This window comes from Dipteris shenzhenensis, chromosome 19 (assembly GCF_047967505.1).
Source record: "Dipteris shenzhenensis isolate YYH24624 ecotype China chromosome 19, Dip_SZ_1.0, whole genome shotgun sequence".
Lineage (NCBI taxonomy): Eukaryota > Viridiplantae > Streptophyta > Polypodiopsida > Gleicheniales > Dipteridaceae > Dipteris > Dipteris shenzhenensis.
The window spans coordinates 31567220-31590353 of record NC_141614.1 but is presented as its reverse complement, the minus strand read 5'-3'; the positions used below and the strand labels follow the sequence as shown (position 1 = coordinate 31590353).

General features: G+C 45.4%; 1 protein-coding gene across 1 annotated transcript; it reads right to left on the bottom strand.

Moving 5' to 3' along the window:
• Positions 1-201: 201 nt before the first annotated feature.
• LOC147890348 (FAM210B-like protein) lies at positions 202-22794 on the bottom strand. The gene is made up of 3 exons (XM_087390851.1): positions 22473-22794; positions 697-882; positions 202-590 (listed from the first exon to the last, which is right to left on the bottom strand). Exons 1-3 carry the CDS (start codon positions 22704-22706, stop codon positions 420-422), a joined length of 591 nt encoding a protein of 196 aa, XP_087246977.1. The 5' UTR covers positions 22707-22794; the 3' UTR covers positions 202-419.
• Positions 22795-23134: the final 340 nt, after the last annotated feature.

Here is a 23134-nt window from a genome sequence, read left to right as displayed (position 1 = left end):
GTATCACGCTTGACCCTCCGGGGGTTTTGCATGTGTAACCTGCTGTATAACTTCTCAAGGAAGAGGGAGAGTAACTCAATCCCAACAAAAGGAAAGAAGGGAAATGTGAAATGCACTTACAATCACATATTAGAAGAAAACAAAAGAATGTCTCATAAGCACAGCCATCCACACACACAAAAAAAAAATGCTTCCTCCAAATCTGTGAGAAAATGGGCAGTATACATTTTCAATTATAACTTCTTGATAAAACATTTCTGTTAAGCCTACTTCTGTTGCCAATAGCATGATTACAGGAGAGTTTTGCTTGCAAGAAATTCAGCAAAGAATTTCATTGTCTGTGACAAAAGCTTAGTAGATCAAGCAAAATCAGCCCGCAGCCCACATGCAACATTTCTAAGGGCAATGAGTTAACAGCCTTAAGAGTCCGCATCCTTATTTTCGGTTGCTTTTTTGCCCAGCCATCCAGCAACAATAGGTGTTAGAGCAACAGTAGGAGGAAATCGGATTGGAGAAGCTGCTTTGTGAGCTGCATAAGCCAAGGCAAATGTTCCCACTGTTTCTCCAGTTTCGTTTGTTTGGATTCCAAACTGTAGATGACAAAACAGAGAATTACAATATCACCACTCTGAGCCATGATGACATGAATCACAAAACTTAGACATTTTTCCCATAAGATCATAAAATAATGCATACCTTTTCAAGCAAACTTGCAACGTCAACACCTGAACTGATGAGTACATAGCAAAGACCAAAAGAAATCACTGACAGAGAAATGGAAGTAGCCAAATAAGCCCCTCCATATCTAGCAAGCAGCTCTTTTGCTTGATTGGTTTTTTTCTCTCCTCCTTCCTCTTCCTTGTCACTCTTCGAAGTGAAGATCTGGAAAAAATAGGAGCCACCAATTACTTACAGGTGAAGTTTATCTTCATGCAAAAAAACTGAATTTCAAAGGAAACAATAACAGAGACTAGAGTAGGCGTTGTAACACACAAGGGAGCTAACTCACTCTCCCTGAGTCTCTCTAGCTTGCTATCTAACAATAAGTGCAGAAGTGTGTACTGAACTTGAAAGGCCACGTCAATGAATGCGGGATTGCATTGAAACTGCCCCCCTCTCTGTAGAGAGTATTTACTGTTTTTATTACTGTTTTGCCAATAGGCCAAACACAGCTGTTGCCCAAAGGGCTAAGAAAGAGCTGTAGATGAAGGGAGATGCCTTCTTATAGATGGAAATGGAGAGAAGCAGAGTGGTCCTCTTCTCCCTCTCCCTATCTGCTGCTCAAGGTCTGATGGTCCTCCCTGGAGCTGCTGAAGGCTGTCTGTCGGCTACTGAGGCTGCACTGAAGCTGATGCAAGAGGAGGGGCAGAAGCCTTATATCGGTTCTAGGGCTGGCATCAGCTGACTAGTATGTGGGCTACCCCACTACCACAGATGCCTTCTTATAGATGGAAATGGAGAGAAGCAGAGTGGTCCTCTTCTCCCTCTCCCTATCTGCTGCTCAAGGTCTGATGGTCCTCCCTGGAGCTGCTGAAGGCTGTCTGTCGGCTACTGAGGCTGCACTGAAGCTGATGCAGGAGGAGGGGCAGAAGCCCTCTTTATATTGGTTCTAGGGCTGGCATCAGCTGACTAGTATGTGGGCTACCCCACTCCCACAGAGGCCCCCAACTGGTACAGGCCTGCTGCCGACTTTCCATCTGTCACTGCCAACCTGGCAGTCAGTAGCTTTGCTGAGTCAACAGCATACCACCGACCTCGTCCCTGCCATACCTGTCTGCTTCTGCACATGCTTCCTTACCTGCTGTTAATGACTGTGCAGCATGTGGCAGCCACATGGGCTTGTGCTGTCTTTTGTTGTGGGCATAGTTACCAGGGAATGGGACCGTTCCGGAAATTCAGGTGTCAGAACGGGAATGTTCCGGGAAGGGGGAACAGGGGAACGAAAACTGGAATGCCATGTCATACACGACACGTCATCATATGACATAAAACTTTGCTAGAAAATGAAAGAAGCTAACATTTTACAGCTTTAAACTTCTATATAAGCTCTAAAATACCCATTTGAAACTTTCCAAGAGCCTTTTTTTTAAAACGTTCTGGGGCCATTCCGGTTCCGCCTTGCTTCCTGGAATGGCGTTCCAGAAGTTCCGGTTGTCGGAATGCCATTTCCTGGTAACTATGGTTGTGGGACTGCAGTGGGCTGAGTAGGTGGCAACAATGCCTGGGGCTGCAGATGCCCATGACATCTTCAGCTGAAGCTGGAGCTAGGGAAGATACAAAGCCTCCTTCTATGCTGTGAGGAGGAGATGATCTTTCATGCCTTGTCGACCCATGGTGCATTTTAAAGTCCCTAAAGAGATCCACTCTTACTTGAAGTGGGTCTTTGTGTTTGAAATGACCCAACAAAGGGTACGCACAGCGGAAGACTGATAGTAATGCCCAAGAGCTCACACAGTGTGCGTGTGGGGTGTGGAATCACAAACTTCTTATGTGCATAGATGTGCAGGCCAGTAAATAGACAATGCTTAGAGACAAATATAAAAGCAACTCTTTATATTTCCGTCCGTCCACAAAGTAGGACAGGATACAATACCAACAAGTTCTCCTACTAGATGCCAAGCACTTCTAGATCTCTGAGCCCGCACGGTCCACCTCCAGCATATGTAGACTCTCTGTCTCGATCCCTTCCACCTTGCTGTCCAGAAGCCAGCCTAGGTGGGCAGCACCTCTAGCTTAGTCTGCAGTTAAAACTGGGTCACCTTCACCTCCTGAATGTAGGCCCAAGGTAGGTCCTTCTATTCTCCTATCTGCTGGTTGAGGCTGCTCCAAGTGATGTAAAATGAGGGCATGGAAGCCCTCCTTTTATAGGGCACAAGGCCCCCTTGAATGGACCGACCAGCCAGCCTCATCCTGGCCAACCAGTCTGCTTGCTGGCCGACCTGGTTGGCTGGATGCCTGCTCATTCATTGCGCCAAGCAGGCCACCATAGCCAGAGACTGTTCCGTCCTTCTGTCAGGCCTGATGCAGGCCCCGAGCCTGCCCATATCCTCTGCCAGACAGTTCGCCACATGGCTGCCTCCAGCCTGCTCATCTGCTGCCTCTTCTGCAGGTCCATGGCCTGCACTTTGCTTTGACAGCTGCCCACATGGCAGCTCATGTGCTGCCCATGTGACAGCCCCAATATCTCCAGGTCTACCTCCCCCAAGCTCTCCTCATAAGGGGGCTTACAGATGGGGAGGTGACCATTCCAACACTTAGAACAGTCTACAATTCCAAACATTATAGATGCTCAAACCAAGGGAGAGTTGCTCAATGTGGAGGGTTTGGATCTTTCAACATTGAGTGGCATATGTTTGGAGCCTTGAAAACATTGAAGTGCATGTTTGGAGTCAAGACAAGTGCAAATGCAACATACCCATGTCTTTTATGCATGCATTCCCAAGTAGGGAAGAACACAAAAAATAGTAAAAGCAATGTATATGATAAAAAATACCAATGTAGCAATGGTGTTATGACTTGTGATAAAGAGAGTGCACCAATCGAGACAAAATTGATGAAAATTGGGATGAAAATTTAAACATCCCGCTAGAAAGAGTGCATTTTGGTGTGTTGCATGCAGAGATGCGCTTGCTCTTGTGCGCGAACATCACAACATACAAGCGCCTGTGATTACCTATATCCTTTTTGAACCACTGAAGCAAAATCTGCCATATCACTGTCAATGCAAGGGCCACCTAAGCTTCAGCCAAGACACATGGAACACTAGAAATTCCGGATGTTTTGGGCAGGGTGACCAATCCAGAGGAAAGAGAGTTGGCAAGATAAGAGACCAACTTGCATGCATATTGTTTGATCCAGGGGCTGCAGACAATTTTATTTCAGAAGATTTAGCCCTGAGGCTGGGGATAAAGACAAAAGAGTTGAGCAGGGCCCTTGATGCTTGTGGGGACCCTGTGCCAATTACTCCCTTGATAGGGAAGCTCCGTCTTCATGCACAAAACTATGTTGATCATGAGGATTTCTTCATTTCCCCACTTAAACATCATGATGTAGTTTTGGAATGCCTTCGTTTCATCGCAAGGCAGTGAAGTTAACCCTACCTTGTATCTATTGTTTCAATTGGAAAAGCAATAAGTATGCAGTTTCAGCATATATGGTTTTTATAAAAGAAAGAGATGTTGAAATGCATGCTGAAACGAATAAGGCAGATAAAGATAAGTTTCAGTTTCTTGTACACTTTAAAGATTGTTTTTCTAATGCTTTACTAGGGGAGTTACCCCCTGAGAGACCTGAAGACCATGGCATAGAGCTTATTCCTGAGAGTGAGTCACCTAATAGGCCCCCATACAGAGTTAGTACAACTCAGCAAGAAGAAATCATGGGCCAAGTGCAGGACTTGTTATCCAAAGGACTGATTCAGCCAAATTCCTCTATTTTGTTCCCCTGTACTTCTTATACAGAAGAAAGATGGTTCATTTCATATGTGCATTGACTATTGCGAAATGAACAAGATGACAATCAAGAACAAATTCCCAATTCCGCGCATCAATGATGTGCTGGACCAGCTTAATGGAGCTTCAATTTTCAGCAGGATGAGTGGTTATCACCAAGTCAGGTACAACCACAAGATGTGCACAAGATAGCATTTCGCACTACTTTTGGGCTGTATGAGTATCTTGCGATGCCTTTTGGGTTAACAAATGCCCCGGCTAACTTCAACAAGATGATGAATCGTATCTTTCGCCCTCATAGACAATTCACAGGTACTTTCTTTGATGACATTATTGTCTTCTCAAAGTCCGAAGAAGAGCACAAGGAACATCTTGCTATTGTTTTCCAAGAGCTATGAAATCACCAGCTCTATGCAAACAACAAGAAAAGTGAATAAGAGATCCACTATTTTGGGCATATAATATCCAAATATGGGATACGGATGGATCCAGCAAAGATCCAAGCCACGCAGGAATGGCAAGAGCTGAAAACTGTGCATGAAGTCCGTAGTTCCTAGGCCTGTGTTCATACTATAGAAGATTCATAAGGCATTTTACGGATATCGCCACTCCACTTCATGACCTAACCAAGAAAAATGCAGCTTTCAGATGGTGGACTCCACAGAAGAAAGCATTCACTACACTCAAAGAGAAGCTGACCACAGAGCCAATTCTCATAGTTCATCATTTGTATCAGCCTTTTGATGTGGATTGTGATGCTTGTGGAGAGTGTGTTGGAGCTGCATTGCACAAGAATGGTCATGTAGTGGCCTGCGAGAGCCGAACACTTTGGCATGCCGAGAGATATTTGAGAATCTACGAGAAAGAGTTGTTGGTTGTGATTCATGCCCTCCATACTTAGTAGCATTATCTTTAGGGTGCAGACTTTAGAGTAAAGACTAATCACCAAAGCCTGAGATATTTCTTGACTCTGACTAAGCTCTCCAAGAAGCACATGAAATGGGCAAATATGCTGTCAATGTGTCATTTTCAGATTGTCCATACTCCGGGAGCTCAGAACAAAGTGACAAATGCTTTGTCTCAAAGACCTCAGGTGAACAATGTAACTATTGGCTATCATAAGGATCTGGAAGAGATGAGAGCAATATACCAATGATGCAAATTTTGGTGAGACTTTGCAGCAAGTGAAGAGGGGCAATCCACCAATCACTACTCCCTGAAAGATGGGTATCTAATGAAAGATGATTGCTTATGCATCACCTCAAAGATGAGGCAAAAGATTCTGGAGGAATGCCATGCACCTCCGTATGATGGGCATAGAGGAATTGCAGCTACAACTCAAGCATTAGAGAGGTATTTCCATTAGCCAGCGATGTGAAAAGATGTACATCAATTTATTACAGAATGCCTCACTTGTCATAAGGTCAAATATGAGAGGCCGAAGGCACCTGACCTACTCATGCTTCTTCCAGTGCCCCAGGCACCATGGGAAAGTATCGCAATGGACTTCATTTTTTATTTGCCAAGATCAAAGTCTGAGAATGATGGGATTTGGACTATCATTGATAGATTCCAAAAGCAGGCTCATTTCATTCCAATACGCAAAACTATAAAGGCAAATCATATGGCTAAGGTTTTCATGGCACAAATCTTTAAGCACCATGGTATGCCTAAGTCCATTGTCAGTGATCGAGATCCTAGAATGACCAATCTATTATGGAGAGCCCATTTTTATAATATGGGGACGAATCTGAATTTTTCTTCTTCTTTCCATCCCCAGACAAATGGTCAAAGCGAAGTAGCAAATTCTACATTGTTGGATTTATTAAAATGCTACGTGGCTGACCAAAATTCAGACAGGAAAAAGTACCTACCACTGGTGAAGTTTGCATATAATAATACAGTTGACAACTCCATAGGGAAAGCCCCCTTTGAGGTCATCTATGGGAAGGTAATTATGCCACCTATCCAGAGAACCAAAGATGAGATATTTGCAGCTGATCAGTTTGTCAGAGACCTCCAGACAGCTTTCAGCCATGCCGGACAGCAATAGAAAGGTTTTACAAAAATGCATAAGAGGGCTCTAGATAAGCAAAGTTGGATCTCAAGCGAGGGGATTGGGTGCTTTTAAAGTTCGAAAAGCTAGGCTCCGCAAGCTTAAGGGAAAAGAAAAAGTGTATGCAAAGTTATCTCCCAGGTATTATGGCCCTTTCAGGGTTACAAATGAGATTAATGAGGTTGCATACAGATTAGCATTGCTAGAGCATTGGAGGACTCACAATGCCTTTCATGTGAGTCTTCTAAAGAAATATCAAGGACTAGAGCCTACAGAGTTAGTAACTAAGGATCCACCGAAGTGGATGAGCTGGAGGAGGTCCTTCAGCCAGAGCAGATTGTGTACCATACTGTACGCAAAGGACCCCAAGGCAAGGAATTTTACAAGTGCCTTGTAAAATTCAAGAACTATTCAGCATTGGATGCTGATGAGGATATGTTGTCTGATCATCCACAACTCCTAGATATTTCCAAGGAATCTTTTCAGTTGAGGTCAATTGAATAGAAGCCGAGGGGATGTCACCAAGTTGTAAATACTCCAAAAGTCAAAGTTCCAATTGACCATTTATTTGATCATAATTAAAGAGTCTCTCATTTATTTAATTATGTTCAAAGAGTTATCTTTTATTGGTCAAAGTACTAACTACGGTCAAAGATACGTAACTCTAGTTAAGTAAGCCTAACCTTGGTTATTAAGACTTGGCTTAGGCCAAGATGGTTAACTATGATTAACCAAAGAACCACAGCGCTAACTTCGGTCAGAGAGTGTTGACTTAGGTCAACGAGACTTGGCTTACGCCAAGAGGGTTAACTTTGGTTAACCAAGATGTGCCAACTTCGGTTGGAGAGACTTGACCATATTTAGGGCGCTTCGACTCTCGGTCAAGCCCTTTAATTATGATCAAGCGAGTTAACCTAGGTCGACCAGAGAAATTGTTCTATGTTGTGTTCACATGTTTTGCTTGGTGGGGACGCTCACAGAGACTAGGATTGCTCTAGAATGTATTTGCATGCAAAAGCGCTAATGATTAATTGATGGGTGCCATGGCTATGTGCGCTTTAATTAATTGTTGCGGGTACCAAGAGGAATTTAAGGCCCAATGTGCACTTTAATTAATTATTGCAAGTACCAAGAGGGATTGAAGGCCCAAGCAATATGGAGCCTAGCGAACGACCAGGAGGTGTTCGCATAACCCAATGCTATGAAGACCCCAAAATTTGCCCTTTGAGGTATGTAATTAGAGTTAGTCTAGGATTTGGACAAGTGGCATGTTGCCAAGAAAGAATGAGCTTGTGAGCTCTTTTGTAAAATGGATTCACGTAGGAATTCAAGCAAGCAAGGCAGCCCGTGTGCTCTATTGTACTCTTGTACTTAGATTCTCTTAATGAATAAAATCCTTCGGGGGGAACCACCCCAACAAGTTGTGCTGGGCCTTAATGTTTGCAGAGAGGGGGAGTGAGAGACAGAGAGTTTGAAAAGAATCTACCTACACTGTTTTGACAAAGGATTTTGTAAGAGAAGAAGGTTTCACACGATACTCTACTTCGATCAATGAGAAAGTTACCATCTGCTTGACCAAGAAATAACTCCTGATCCAAGGATAAAACATATTCTATAGTAGAATCGTGAATCAACATCTCCACCCCAATCTGAGTATCCTTCAAGCTTAGCTCCCTTGGAGTAGAAGATGCCAAAGTCTTGAGTTCCCTTTACATAGCAAAGAACTCGCAACCTAGCTATCCGATGTGATTGATGATGTGACAAGGAGAACTGCTCAACATCCCGATTGTAAAAGAAATGTTTGGGCATGTGTTGGTGAGATAAAGAAGGCATTCCACCAATATGTTTCATCAACCAAATGAGAAGAATCATGTTTGAAGGGTTTGCTCCCTGAATCCACCAATGGAATTGCTGGACTAGTGTCTCTCGTGTGAAAGGTCCAAGCAATACTTGTACTTGCTATGAAAGATCCCATTAACAGTCCTCAATCTCCATTCCAATGAAGTAATGAAGCTCTCCTACATCTGTCATCACAAACTCGTCTTGAAGCATGACCTGTGTATGCCTGTCTCACTGCGGTATGAGTAGACCCTTGCCCTTATCCTCTGGCTTGGGCTTTAGAATGTCAAGGAGTATTATCATGGACTCTTCTTCCTCGAAGACGACATCTTTGCTCACCACTACGACCTTAGTAAATTTTGTTAAGGTTTCCTAAACCCTCAAAATTAAGGTGAATGAATCGCTTGTCTTGGCTTTACCGGATCAAGTTGACCATTTGTGGTTGAGGCTGATGATTTTTGCAGTAGGTGCAACTTTATTCCAGGAAGATTGTGTTGGAACAGGGTTGGTCCGTCCCAATCTGTAAGCCCCCCATATGAGGGGAGCAAAGGGTGGGTGAACCACAAGATGACATGGCTGCCACATGACATGGCCAGGACTTATACTGCATATGGGCAGCATGGTCACAAGAAAACAAGAGATGGGGCTGCCATGTGGGCAGCCAGTCCAAGGACATACCCAGAGGTTTGGCATGGAGGACAGAAGTGGTACAGAACTGCCATGTGCATGCCAACAGCAGGACCAGATCTGCACAGGAAAACAGGTGATGACACCAGCGATGATGTCAGCAGGTCTAGGGGCCAGTAGAGCAGGCTGTACGGAAGTGTTTGCTGCAGGTCTGGAGCCCGGAAGAGGCCAGGCAGATGAGGAACAGGTGCAGCAAAGAGGTGCATTGTTTTAGAAGTTTAGGAGGCCCAGAAGGGCCTGCATCAGGTCGGGTTTTAAAGCAGGCCTGCCTGGGCCAGTGGCAGCCTGCCATGTGGCCAGGCAGGGCTTGAATGCATCAGTTTATGCACCCTCACCAGGGGGGACTTTACAAGCCAGCCAACTCGGTGGGCAGGGCTGTTTGGGTCGGCCTAAATCCCCCTACCAGGTCGGTTGGTTGGGAGGCATCCAGCCCCTATTTAAGGAGGCCATTGGGGCCTCACTTCTCATCCAACAGAGCAGCAATCAGCCAGCAGATTGTGTTAGAGACTCACTGTTCATTCAGCCATCCAGTGTAGGACAGAAAGCCTCTGTTTTAGGCTGTGCTGTGCACTCAGATTTGGCATCTTCTGACAGAGAGAATTCCTTCAGCTTGTCTCAGCACTTGGCTGAGTTTTGTATTGCTCCCCTGGAGCCAGTTTTCTGCCCACCATCCGGTGGATGAATATATTCTCTCTCTGTCTAAGTTTTCTCTGAGTGAGTATTGTATCTGTGATCAGTTTTCTGAGTTGAGTGTTGCTAGAGCGGGAGAGATCTTGGCTGGAGGTTAGAGTGATTCTTTCCTTCTTTTTTCTAACATGGTATCAGAGCCATAGGCTCCCGACTCTTCCTCATCAATAACACTCTCTGAAGGAAGGAGTTCCTTGGCTGTAAGGCAACTCTGTTTTCAGCTCAGTTCAGTACAGAAGGTCAGTTCATTTATTTCTGTTTCAGTTTTTTTTTCAAGTTCTGTAGCTATTCACCGAGATGGATCAGCGATCAGAAGCCTCTACATCCATTACTCGTCCTTCCTCCTCCAGTCATCTTCCTTCTTCATTTATCCCTAATTTCGGTGAAGCTGGAAAGCTTGATGGTACAAACTTTCCAATCTGGAAAGTCAAGATCCGAAGCCATCTGTTGGCACGGAGGTTGTGGAAGATTGTCAATGGGACTGAAGAAAAGCCGGAGGATATTGTGGACAAGAGAGGTGAAGTTCTAGCTGAAGCAGATGCAGATGAACTCTGTGCATGGGAGGAGAGGGATGCTCAGGCCTTAGCAATGCTTATAGGCACGACAGCAGATTCTGTTATTCCTCATATCCAGTTGGCAGAAACGTCTTCAGAGGCGTGGACCATACTGAAGGAGCTGTATGAAACCGATAATACAGCTCGTATCATCACATTGCAGCATGTTGGGGTAAAGGCACTGGCCACCCTATGTAAATAGTACTTTATGTTGTACTTTAGTGTAGGACACTTAAGTACACTAAGTACACATTTGTACTTAGTTGTACTTAAGGGTTACTACCTTATCCATAATATATATGTGTGTACTTGGGGAGGTACCACTCACTCATTGTGATTATCCCCACTAGTGTGTGTGTGCAGTGAGTCTCTCTACTCCCTACTCTATCTCCCTCACAATCTATCAACTGGTATCAGAGCCAACGGGCTCTCTCTCTCCCTTCACTTCCACTCCCTCCTCTCCCTATCCTACCCCTTCCGTACGGACCGATCCGTACGGCCGTACGACGTCCGTACAACCGTACGGACGGATCGCGAAGGGCGCAGGCAACGCGCGAACGTCGGCTGCAACGGCGGCTGGCGCGGCTGCAAGGGCGCAGGCAACGCGCGAAGGCGCGGCTGCAACGGCGGCTGCAAGGGCGCAGGGCGCGGCTGCACGTCGCAGGCAAAGGCTGCAAGGCGTGGCTGCAAGGCGCAACGGCGCAGGCCAGGGCTGAAAGGTCGCAGGCGGCATACGCGTAGACAACGCGAATCGAGAGCGGGTCAGCGAGCTGCAAGGCCGAGCGGGATAGGCGTGGGCGAGCTGCAGCGCTTGAGAAGGAGATTCGTGGCACTCGGGAGTGAGCCGTGCGTTGATTTCCAGCGGGCACACTTCTCTGTGCACCAACGAATCAGCAATTTTCTGTGTATTCCAACATTTGGCCAGTGAAGGGTGACACTGTGTATGCATTGTCACTTGCAATGTGTATGCTTGATACTTGGACAGAAACACATGCTTTTGTCAGGAATGTGACCCACACATGCAGTTGATGCCATTTACTATGTCAATGCACGGAATGTGCTGCCAATTCAAGGGGCTTTTGATGCTATTATGCTTGTGACAAATGCTTTAGCTTGTTGCTGCAAGTACAATCACATTTGGTACAGATTTGGTCGATTTTGACCAAGTTTGACTTTACTCAAATTTGGGGCTTTTGCAGCCTGACCGGCAATTTGTCAAGTGGGAGCACTCTACATGCATCAGGCTATCTTGTGGAGCACTATTATGCTTTGAAAGTGCAAATTTGACTTACAGTGTTTGGTCAAAGGTCAATCTCTCAAATTGGAGGTCACAGCCCTGATTTTCTTCATGCATTCAAAGGGCTTTTGAGCCACCTTACTTCCAAACTGCAAATTCAGTTGGGGGGGAAGTTTATGAAGCATATGGAGGTCTAAAATCAGGGATTTTCAACAAAAAAATCAGAGATTTACAGTTACTGTTTTTTGACAGTCCGGGACTGTCAAACAGCAGGTTTGACCATATTTGACTATCAGAAAAGTCAAAAGTACTGCTGTTTTTATTATATCAGTTCTGGGATTTTTCTGGAGCGATTTGACGCAGCTGTACCGCACTTTCGCCAGCGAAAAAGACAGGAACAGCTTGCTGTACTGTTTCTGCAGCAAGTGGGAGAAAAATATTCAGTTGGTTTTGTGCCACTGAAACAGTACCAAGTTCACTTTTGATCGTACTTCCGCTGCGGGAGAATTTTCTTGGAGTGACTAGTGCTTAATTGCACGACTACAGGGAGTCAAACTCTACTTTCTTTACCATGAGTTCCGGCAGCGACGTGTCGTCCTTGTTTCAGATAAAGAAGCTCGAAGGAGCTAAAAATTACGACATATGGAGGACACAATGCTACAATGTGCTGATGCAGAAGGACCAGTACAAGCCTATAAAGGAAAAGGGTGTTAAGCCCCCCAACGTTACTGATGAGCAGTGGGAGAAGATGGACGGCTTGGCCAGGTCGACCATTATGCTTACAGTTGTTGATTCACTGGTTGTAGGCATCAGGGATGAACCTACTGCGTGGGAGATGTGGCAACGTCTTGAGGATACTTATGCCAAGAAAAGTGCCACGGGAAAAGCTTACTGGCTAAAAAAGCTTGTTGGTCTTCAAATGAAGGAGGGGACAGCTATGTCCACTCATATTATTGAGTTTAACAGCATATTCAGCCAGGTGATCAACCAGGGGTTGAAGCTCGATGATGAGCTGAAAGCTACACTCATCCTATGTTCTCTACCTGAGTCATGGGACACATTCAGGACTTCTACCAACAACTCAAAAGCCATTCTGTTATTTGCAGATGTGGAGAGTGCTCTTCTACAGGAAGAGATGAACAGAAAGAACAATGCTATTGGGAAGTCAAATGCTTTGAATGCACGCAGCAGGTCCAAAACACGTGGAAAAGACAAAGAAAGAGAGAGGAGCAAGTCCCGCTCTAAGAGTGATCTTGTATGCAACTATTGTGGCAAGAAGGGACATATTGAGAAAAAGTGTTTTCAAAAGAAGAATGACCAGAGAGCCAAAGAAGGCAAGGCTCAAGGCAAGTCTAAGGGCAAAGAAAAAGAGGAGCTGAATGTTACTTATGTTAGTGACAGTGACAGTGGACATGAGATATGTTTCACCTCTTCACTGGAGGCTCATACACTTCATGCTGGTGATATGTTTTCCTGGATTATAGATTCAGGTGCTTCCTTTCATGTGACATCCTACAGAAATCTGTTTGTCAGATATGCAGGAGGGCAAAAGGGAGTTGTCTTTCTTGGTGATAACCATGCATGTTCTATCATTGGCATAGGTGATGTCAGGCTTGTTCTTGAAAATGGCCAGCAGTTGATGCTCAAAGGGGTCAGGCATGTTCCTGAGGTGAAGAAAAACTTGATTTCCACAGGGTTGTTGGATGACGATGGTTATCATACCACCTTTGGCAGTCAGAAATGGAAAATCAGCAAAGGGGCAATGGCTATTGCCAGAGGTCCTAAGGTTGATACTTTGTACTCACTTCATGCTGGACATTGCCCGCATTCTGATGTAAATGCCACCGAGCTGCCAAAGATTTCATTGTGGCATAGCCGGCTTGGCCATATGAGTATTAAGGGAATGGAGCAATTGGCTCATTTTGGTTACTTGCCGAGTCTAAAATATTCAGATTTAAAGAAATGTGAATTTTGTCTCTACGGTCGTCAAGTACAAATACCTCATAAGAGAAGATCAGATCAGAAATTACAGCTCTTGGAGCTAGTACATACAGATGTGTGTGAGATGCCTACACTCTCTTTAGGAGGTTCAAAGTACATACTGTCATTCATAGATGACGCCACCCGCAAAGTGTGGGTTTACACTCTCAGAAAGAAGAGTGATACGTTCAAGGCTTTCACTAAGTTTGTTGCACTGGTCGAAAATGAGACAGGCAAAAAACTAAAAGCCTTACGATCTGACAATGGTCGAGAGTATTTGTCCAAAGAATTTCAAGAATTCTGTGAGGCAAAGGGTATTCAAAGGGTGTTGTCTGCACCATATGATCCTCCACAGAATGGTACAGCTGAGAAAATGTTCAGGACCATTCAAGAGAAAGTCAGATCCATGTTGTCACATGCTGCATTGCCCCACACATTTTGGGCTGAAGCTGTAAAGACAGCTGTGCACCTTATTAACAGGTCACCAAACAAGAGACTATGTGGTGGTGTGCCTGAACAGGCATGGACGGGCAAGCCTCCGTCTTACAAACACCTACGGGTCTTTGGTTGTGTCGCGTATGTGCATGTACGCAGGGAGGACAGAACTAAACTGGATCCAAAGTCTCTTAAATGCATATTCCTAGGTTACGGTGACAAAGGTGAGATGGGCTACAGGATTTGGGATCCCAAGAACAGAAAACTTATACGCAGCAATGATGTCGTGTTTGATGAAACCATCATGTTCAAGGAACCTGTTGTACAGCAGGGACCTTTAAAAGTAACTATTGATGATAACAAGCATCATGGGCAACACGAACAGGCTGTAAATCAGCCACAACAGCAGCATAACCAGCCATTAGATGATGCTGCAGCAGGTCCTAATGGACAGCCAGGTATGGCAGAAGACATCCCAATGGATGAAGCACAGTTAGGTGATCTTCCTGACATGCAAATGCAGCCAGGAGACATGGGACAGCCACCTTATCAGAGTGATGAACAGGCTGGACAGCCAGCTCAAGACGATGGTCATTGGGTTAGAAGGTCAACTAGACCGACGCGGCAGCCAGAAAGATTTGTTCCAGGCATTGATTATTTGATGCTCACTGATTGTGGAGAGCCTTCATGCTACAGAGAGGCTAGGCAGAGGGCAGACAAGGTTCAATGGGATCTTGCTATGAAGGCTGAAATGGACAGCCTTCACAAGAATGGCACTTGGGAATTGGTATCCTTGCCTACTGGTAAGAAGGTACTGCCATGCAAATGGGTTTATCGACTTAAGATCACACCTGGTGAAAAGCCAAGGCATAAAGCCAGACTGGTTGCCAAGGGGTTCAAGCAGGAATATGGTGTTGACTTTGACGAGATATTCTCTCCTGTTGTTAAGATGACAACACTCAGAACTGTATTAGCATTGGTTGCACATGCAGATATGGACTTGGTCCAAATGGATGTCAAGACAGCATTTCTTCATGGTGATTTACATGAGGAAATTTTTATGCAGCAGCCAGAGGGTTTTACAGTGAAGGGCAAAGAGAAGCTTGTATGCAAACTAAAGAAAAGTCTTTATGGTCTAAAGCAGGCACCCAGGGAATGGTATCATAAGTTTGATACATTCATGCGAACCCAGGGTTACAGGAGAAGTGACATTGATCACTGCTTGTATACCAAGAAAGCTTCAGATGGCAGTTTACTTATCCTCATTTTGTATGTGGATGACATGTTAATTGCTGGAAAATCTCATAATGAGATGAATGCCTTGCAAAAGAGATTGCACCAGACCTTTGATATGAAAGATCTTGGTGATGCCAACCATATATTGGGTATGCGGATACTTCGGGATCGGGAAAAGCGGTTGCTATACTTGTCTCAGAAGGAATATATTGGCAAGGTCTTGCAGAGATTTCACATGGAGGGGGGGAAGAGTATTGGTACTCCATTGCCTCCCAATACTCCATTGCCTCCTTATGTGAAAATCAGTGCTTTGGACAGCCCTCGGACAGATGCTGAAAAAGCTGAGATGTCAAAGATTCCGTATGCATCAGCATGTGGCAGTCTCATGTATGCTATGGTTGCAGCCAGGCCCGATATTGCGTTTGCAGTGGGAGTGGTTAGCAGATACATGGCTAAACCTGGCAAAAAGCATTGGAATGCAGTAAAAGGTGTCATGAGATACCTGAAAGGTACACAGGACTTGTGTATATGTTTCGGCAGTCAAGATGCAAAAGTGCAAGGTTATACAGACTCTGATTATGCCGGTCACCCTGATACCCGGAAGTCTACTACCGGATACGTTTTCACTTTCACTGGAGGTGCAGTGTCGTGGGTATCTAGAATGCAGCAATGCGTTGCATTGTCTACCACAGAAGCAGAATATATTGCAGCCACTGAGGCATGCAAGGAGGCTATATGGCTATCTCGGTTAGTGGCAGATTTGGGTTATCCATTGGAGATTCCATTGTTGCATTGTGACAGTCAGAGTGCCATACAGTTGGCACGTAATCCTGTCTTTCATGCAAAGACGAAGCACATAGATGTGAAATATCACTTCATCAAGGAGGTGCTTGAAAACAAGCAAATTAAGCTTGTTAAGGTGCATACAGATGACAATCCGGCAGATCTGTTAACCAAAGGGTTAGCTGCAGAGAGGTTTGCACACTGCAGATCTCTTATGGGTATTGGTTGAGGCCAATATTCTTTCTCTCCTTGAGGGCACACTGCCTTTAAGTGGGAGGTTGTTGGGGTAAAGGCACTGGCCACCCTATGTAAATAGTACTTTATGTTGTACTTTAGTGTAGGACACTTAAGTACACTAAGTACACATTTGTACTTAGTTGTACTTAAGGGTTACTACCTTATCCATAATATATATGTGTGTACTTGGGGAGGTACCACTCACTCATTGTGATTATCCCCACTAGTGTGTGTGTGCAGTGAGTCTCTCTACTCCCTACTCTATCTCCCTCACAATCTATCACAGCATCAGCTTTATAACCTTGATATGAATGAGGGTGATAGTGTTCATGATCATCTGACGAAGGTGAAAGTTGTGCGGGACCAGCTCGCAGCGGTTGGTCAGAAGGTGGACTCGAGTCAATTAGCATTACTCACACTCCACAAGTTGCCACGGAGTTTCAAAAGTTTTGTGACTACGGTCACTGCGGGTCAACGGACAAAACCAATCAACTTTGAGGAGCTTTGTCCACTCCTACTTCAGGAGGAGGCCCGAGAGAAACTCTTTACGCAAACCGACGAAAAGGCATTGGTTGCCAAAGACAAGCCTGGCAAAGGCAAGTCAAAGGATTCCAAGAAATCAGAGGACGCTGAACGTAAGAAGAAAATGAAGTGCTTTTACTATGAAAAGCTTGGCCACTCTGCCAAAGAATGCCGGAAGAAGAAGGCGGATCAAAAGCGGAAAAGAGAAGCCAAAAACAAAGAAGAGCCTAAGAGTGATTCTGCCAATGTGACAACTGGACAGTTATTCTTACTCAGTGAACATTGTTCAGCTTATGCAGTTAGTGAAGGTAAAGAAGGTTGGTATGTTGACAGCGGTGCTTCTAAGCACATGTCCAACAGAAGGACGTGGTTCAAAACCATGGACAGTACACACCCGGATTCCAAAGTTTCTGTTGGGGATAGCCGGACATGTCCTGTGAAGGGCATAGGTAGCATTCGTTTCATTACCACGGCGGGTGAGGAGAAGGATATCTCTGGAGTACTTTATGTACCCGACCTTTGCAAGAATTTACTATCTGTAAGTCAGATGGACAAAAACAACATGGCAGTTCTTTTTCAAGATGGCAAGGTTACCGTGACATCCAAAGGGAGTGGGCAAGTGGTGGCACAGGGTGTTGAAAAGAATGGACTGTACCGTCTCAGTGCAATGTTGGTTCATGATGATCACGGAAAGTCCAAACTTTGGCATGAGCGCTTCGGTCACGTCAGCTATGGAATCTTGGCTGAAATGTCAAAGTCAAAGATGGTGGATGGACTTCCACCAATTACAGGCAAGGATGATGTCTGTAGGGCTTGTCTTGAAGGCAAGCAGCACAGGGATAAGTTCCCACAAGAAGCTTCGTTTCGGGCCAACAAACCACTTGAGTTGGTTCACGCCGACATTTGTGGTCCAATGTCTATTGCATCATGGGCAGGATCCAGGTATTCACTTCTCTTTGTGGATGATTTCAGTAGAATGACTTGGGTATATTGTTTGGCTAAAAAGTCTCAGGCTTTTGAGAAATTCAAAGACTGGAAGGCTAGAGTTGAAAAGGAGACAGGGGAAGATGTCAAGACATTTCGCACAGACAGGGGGGGAGAATTCACCTCAAGTGAGTTTAATACATTTTGTCGCAAGCATGGGATCAAGCGACAACTCACCACGGCACATACTTCTCAGCAAAACCTCAAGTGAGTTTAATACATTTTGTCGCAAGCATGGGATCAAGCGACAACTCACCACGGCACATACTTCTCAGCAAAACGGGGTAGCCGAGAGAAAGCATAGAACCACCACTGAGACAGGGCTTGCTATGCTCCGAGGGAGAAATCTTTCTAAAGCCTATTGGAGTGAAGCTATCAATACAGCGGTACACATTCTCAACCGGACCAAGATGAAGGCCGTCAAGGACAAGACTCCATATGAGGCATTTTATGGTAAGAAGCCCTCTATTTCTCATCTCCGCATTTTTGGTTCTAACGCGTGGGTGCATGTGCCCAAGGAAGATAGGACCAAGCTTGATTCCCGAAGCAGACCATGTATCTTTGTTGGGTATAGTGAAGAATCCAAGGCCTACCGCCTCTTCGATCCAGTAAAGAAGCAAATACTCATCAGTCGTGATGTTGTCTTCGCGGAAAAAGAACCTGAACCCCAGGAGGAGCCTCAGATTGAGGAGGAGGAGATTGTTCAACCCCCGATCCCACCTCGTCCCAAATTGACCATTCAAGAGGTTACCCAATCAAAAGCTGATATTCCACCCGATACTCAGGAAGAGCAGGATGTTCCAGCAGAAGTTTCCGTTCCTCCTCCCACAGAGAAGCAGAAAAAGTTGCCCCAATGGTACCTCCGGACGTTGGAAGAGTCTCGTGTCACCTCATTACCTGAGAGTAGCAGTTCCGGATTGCGTCGGTCTCAACGTCTTCAAAAGACCCCATCCGTGAATGTTGCTTTGGTGGCTCAGATTGTTGAGCCAAGAACCTTTGCGGAGGTGAAAGACAATCCCGAATGGCAGGCTGCCATGCAGGCAGAGGTGGATGCTATTCTGAAGAACCATACATGGGACTTAGTGGCCAGGCCCCTTCGACAGAAAGTCATCGGCACTAAGTGGGTATACAAACTCAAATACAAATCTGACGGCAGCTTGGATAAGTATAAAGCCAGGTTGGTTGTGAAAGGTTTTGCTCAAACTGAAGGCATGGATTTTGATGAAACTTTTGCTCCCACAGCCCGCATGGTTACTATCCGGACAGTGATTGCCCTTGCTGCCCAATTCCAGTGGCCTATTTTTCAAATGGATGTGAAGTCCGCATTCCTTAATGGAACCCTGGAGGAGGAGGTATATGTGGAGCAGCCACCGGGTTTTCAGGATCCAGTGTCCCCATTAAAGGTCTGCAGGTTGAAGAAGGCGTTATACGGGCTGAAACAGGCCCCCAGAGCTTGGTACCAAAGGATTGATATATTCTTTCAGAAGATTGGGCTCAGTCGGAGTCCTTTTGAGGCAAACCTTTACTTGTTCATTGAGAAGGGATTGTGATTGGTACTCATCCTCTATGTTGATGATCTTATCTTGACAAGTGATCATGTCAAGAAGATTTCACAGGTCAAGGAGCTACTCATGTTTGAGTTTGAGATGACTGACCTTGGGTTATTACATTACTTCCTTGGGATTGAAGTAAAGCAGGCTAAAGACAGGATCTTCATTTCACAGGAGAAATATTGCAGAGAAATTCTGAAGAGATTTCAGATGGAGGATTGCAGAACAGCATTAACTCCCATGGAGGTCGGGCTGAAGCTAAGTGTTCACGACACATCTCAGCTGGTTGATACTCTTTTGTATCGACGATTGGTAGGAAGTTTGCTTTACCTTACCAATACGCGCCCTGATATTTGTTATGCAGTTGGGCTATTATGTCAGTTTCCTGCTTCTCCCAAGAAGAATCATTGGAATGTAGGTTTACGTGTGCTGAGGTATCTGAAGGGTACTTGCACCTTTGGGATCAGCTACACCAAAGGCATTGAACTAGGCGGGTTCTGTGACAGTGATTGGGCAGGTGATGTGGACACCAGAAGGTCGACGACATGATATTTTTCCTTACTTGCATCTGGAGCCATCTCTTGGCTAAGTGAGAAGCAACCCACAGTATCCCTTTCATCTACAGAGGCAGAGTACAGAGCCGCGTGTACAGCCGCTTGTGAGACATTGTGGTTACGGTGGATTCTAGAGGACATGGATGTGTGTCAGGAGAATGCGACAGTGCTGATGTGCGACAATCAGAGTTGCATAGCTATTGCCAAGAATCCAGTGTACCATGCGCGGACCAAACACATCGAAGTTCATTATCATTTTGTTCGAGAGCTCATCATCGACGACGTGATCGAGCTTATCTACTGCCCGACCGCCGACAATTTGTCCGACCTTTTCACGAAGGCACTCCCTCGAGAACAGATGGAGCACCTCATCAAACGCATGGGGATTGGCCCACAGTTGTGACATTGAGGGGGGGTGTTAGAGACTCACTGTTCCCACCTGTGAGCCCCCGTTTTGTGGGGACAAGGGGCAGTGAGGGTAAGGAGGGATGGGAAAGAGAGACTCAGCAAACAGCAGTGTTTTGGGGGGGGCTCCATGCCTTCCTAGATGCAATGGACTGGCTGCACAGGGCACCCTTTTATAGGGGCCTGTTGCAGGACCAGTCGGTCCAACCAGGGCCACCGACCAGGGCCGACCCTGGTCAGTCCCCAGTCAGGGAACCGACCCTGCTGGTCGGCCATACCAACAGGCCTGGGCAGTGCCTATAAAAGGCCCACACTTCCCTTCATTCAGCCATCCAGTGCAGGACAGAAAGCCTCTGTTTTAGGCTGTGCTGTGCACTCAGATTTGGCATCTTCTGACAGAGAGAATTCCTTCAGCTTGTCTCAGCACTTGGCTGAGTTTTGTATTGCTCCCCTGGAGCCAGTTTTCTGCCCACCATCCGGTGGATGAATATATTCTCTCTCTGTCTAAGTTTTCTCTGAGTGAGTATTGTATCTGTGATCAGTTTTCTGAGTTGAGTGTTGCTAGAGCGGGAGAGATCTTGGCTGGAGGTTAGAGTGATTCTTTCCTTCTGTTTTCTAACAGATTGAAACAGCAGGAAAGCCATCCTTGGGCCTACATCCAGGAGGAGGGACTGAGGAGCTGCAGACAAAGAGCTTGGTAGGGCTGCACACCTAGGCTGACATCCAGGGCAGTAAGGTGCAGGGATCACGGCACAGAGACTAAGTCTACAGAAGCTTCGGAAGGAGCAAGTGGGCTCAGGGATCTAGACTCCTGTGACAGTTGGATTGAAGGGTATTCAATTGGATGCAGCTAAGGATTCTTGATAGATATGCAAGAGATGTTACCGACTGCACGAGAATCTATCAAGAGTACTCAAGATTGAGCATGGACAGCGGTCGGAGGTTGAACATAAACTAAATTGCCTCCACATGTGAAAGTTCCCCCGATCTTTCATATCAATGATACAGGCTGGAGACAATATCGTTTTGCCCCAAGAACTTGTGGAAGTCGAAATTTGACTTAGGTTCCACATGAGCCTCAAATAAGTTAATCCCTCAATTTGGAGTCAACTGCGAGTTTGCACAAGAACTTTCTCAATTTCGTTTAAGAGTACACACTTGAAGAGGGTAGAATGTTGTGTGCCTGGATGCTAATCCTCAAATTAGTGCTTGCAAGGTTAGGAGGCCTTGGGATTAAGGAAAGCAAGCAAACGTGGCGCTGGCAAAACAAAGGGCCAGTTATCTAGCCAAGGACACTTATTAAAACGGAATCATCTTCTATATAAGAGTGGCCAAGGCTATTGTGAAAGCATCCACCTGGATGGTCCGGTCTGGATCGAGATCCCTGCCCTATAAAAGGCCCTACAATAGAATCAGTTCCCTGTCAGTGGGGGCTGCTGTACTGCAGGCTTTGCTGTGCCAAAACATAGGGGCGAACAGCCCTGAAAACTAAACAAAAAGAATCGCTCTCCAGCAACAACTTCCTCCTATTCACCCCACTGCAAAGACCACATTGTACACATTTAAATCCAGATAGATATATTTGCGTAGTCCCAAAAGCTTGACAATGAGCATAATACCTCGTTAAGTATATGCAAATATAAATTACCACATTAATGACAGCCTCAAAAAGTCAATTCATCCATCAAATTCGTTCTTGATTAGGCATAGCTATGGATGGTTTTCTACTAAGCCATGGTGGTCCTTAAAGATTAGCTATTTTTAGGATGGTCACTACTTTGTAAAGATGGATTTCCTTTCCGCTAGGCCATAGATTACGTTAGACCATGCTTCTCAGAAGACTTTGAGGTCTTAAGGATAGAAAAGCAATTTAGGACACTTTAGGACTATGGATGGTGTCGGCCGTGTCCTACGAAAGAGGGTCCTTTAAGACAAGTTAGGTAGGAATTTAGGCCTAAGACCATAGCGATAATTCATTGAAGATCAATTAAAGGCAAATGACAGAACGTACGATTAGAATGTTGCACGGCGTTGGGTTGTGGCGACAGATTTCGGCAATAATTATATACCCTGGGCTAGCTGGCTAGGATCTATTCACAAGTGAAAATAGTAAATTAATGTGTTCGTACATCTCCGTCTCAACCAACGTTTCCGGTAAGAACGGAAATGGCGGACATCAATGCTGGAGGGTGTCGGGAGCAATCAGAAATAGCTCTAGCGGGGCATTACCGTCACCCTAGCATATGACTAGGACCGTTCCGAAATGAAGCCATACCTTCCAAAGGCCAGCCTCCAATCCAAATTTGCGAGTGATCTGATCGACGGAGTCTTGGGGAGTGTCTTTCTCCTGGGTGGCGGAGCAGGAGATGAGGCTACGGCGAAGCTGAAGGGGGGAATTGGGAAGGAGAGAGGATTCGTAGAAGGAGCGACCGGAGGGGGAAGCTATGGAGGAAGAGGCGAGGCGAGAGGTATAGGCGGTTGGGCAAAGCAGGAGTGTGCAGGAAGCCATGGCTGAGCAGTGACAATGATTAGTGCTTAATCCTCTATTCCTTCATGTCATGTTGTTTGCAAAATTCACAAGTTCATTTTCAAATATTGATTCCTATCAAGCCACGTTTTTGCATCTTCACCATTCACTTCATCTCATCTTAATCGTTTTGCTTCTAATCACACAACTATTTTTTGCCCCCCAATGCAAAGCACTTGTGGGCGATATATTGCATTTTGGCAGACTCGTGCTCTCGTTAGAATGTTTCTCAGCGTAATGATTGCCTTATTAGCATAACAATGAGACACAATCTATCAAATTTGCCATTTCAAATACCGCAAAGCTCGACACATATCACTACATGAGCAATTTTCCCCTCGTTCATGAAGACTTTGTGTTATCAACCATGATTTGCATAGATGGAATTCTTAAGAGGGCATAAGGTTGAG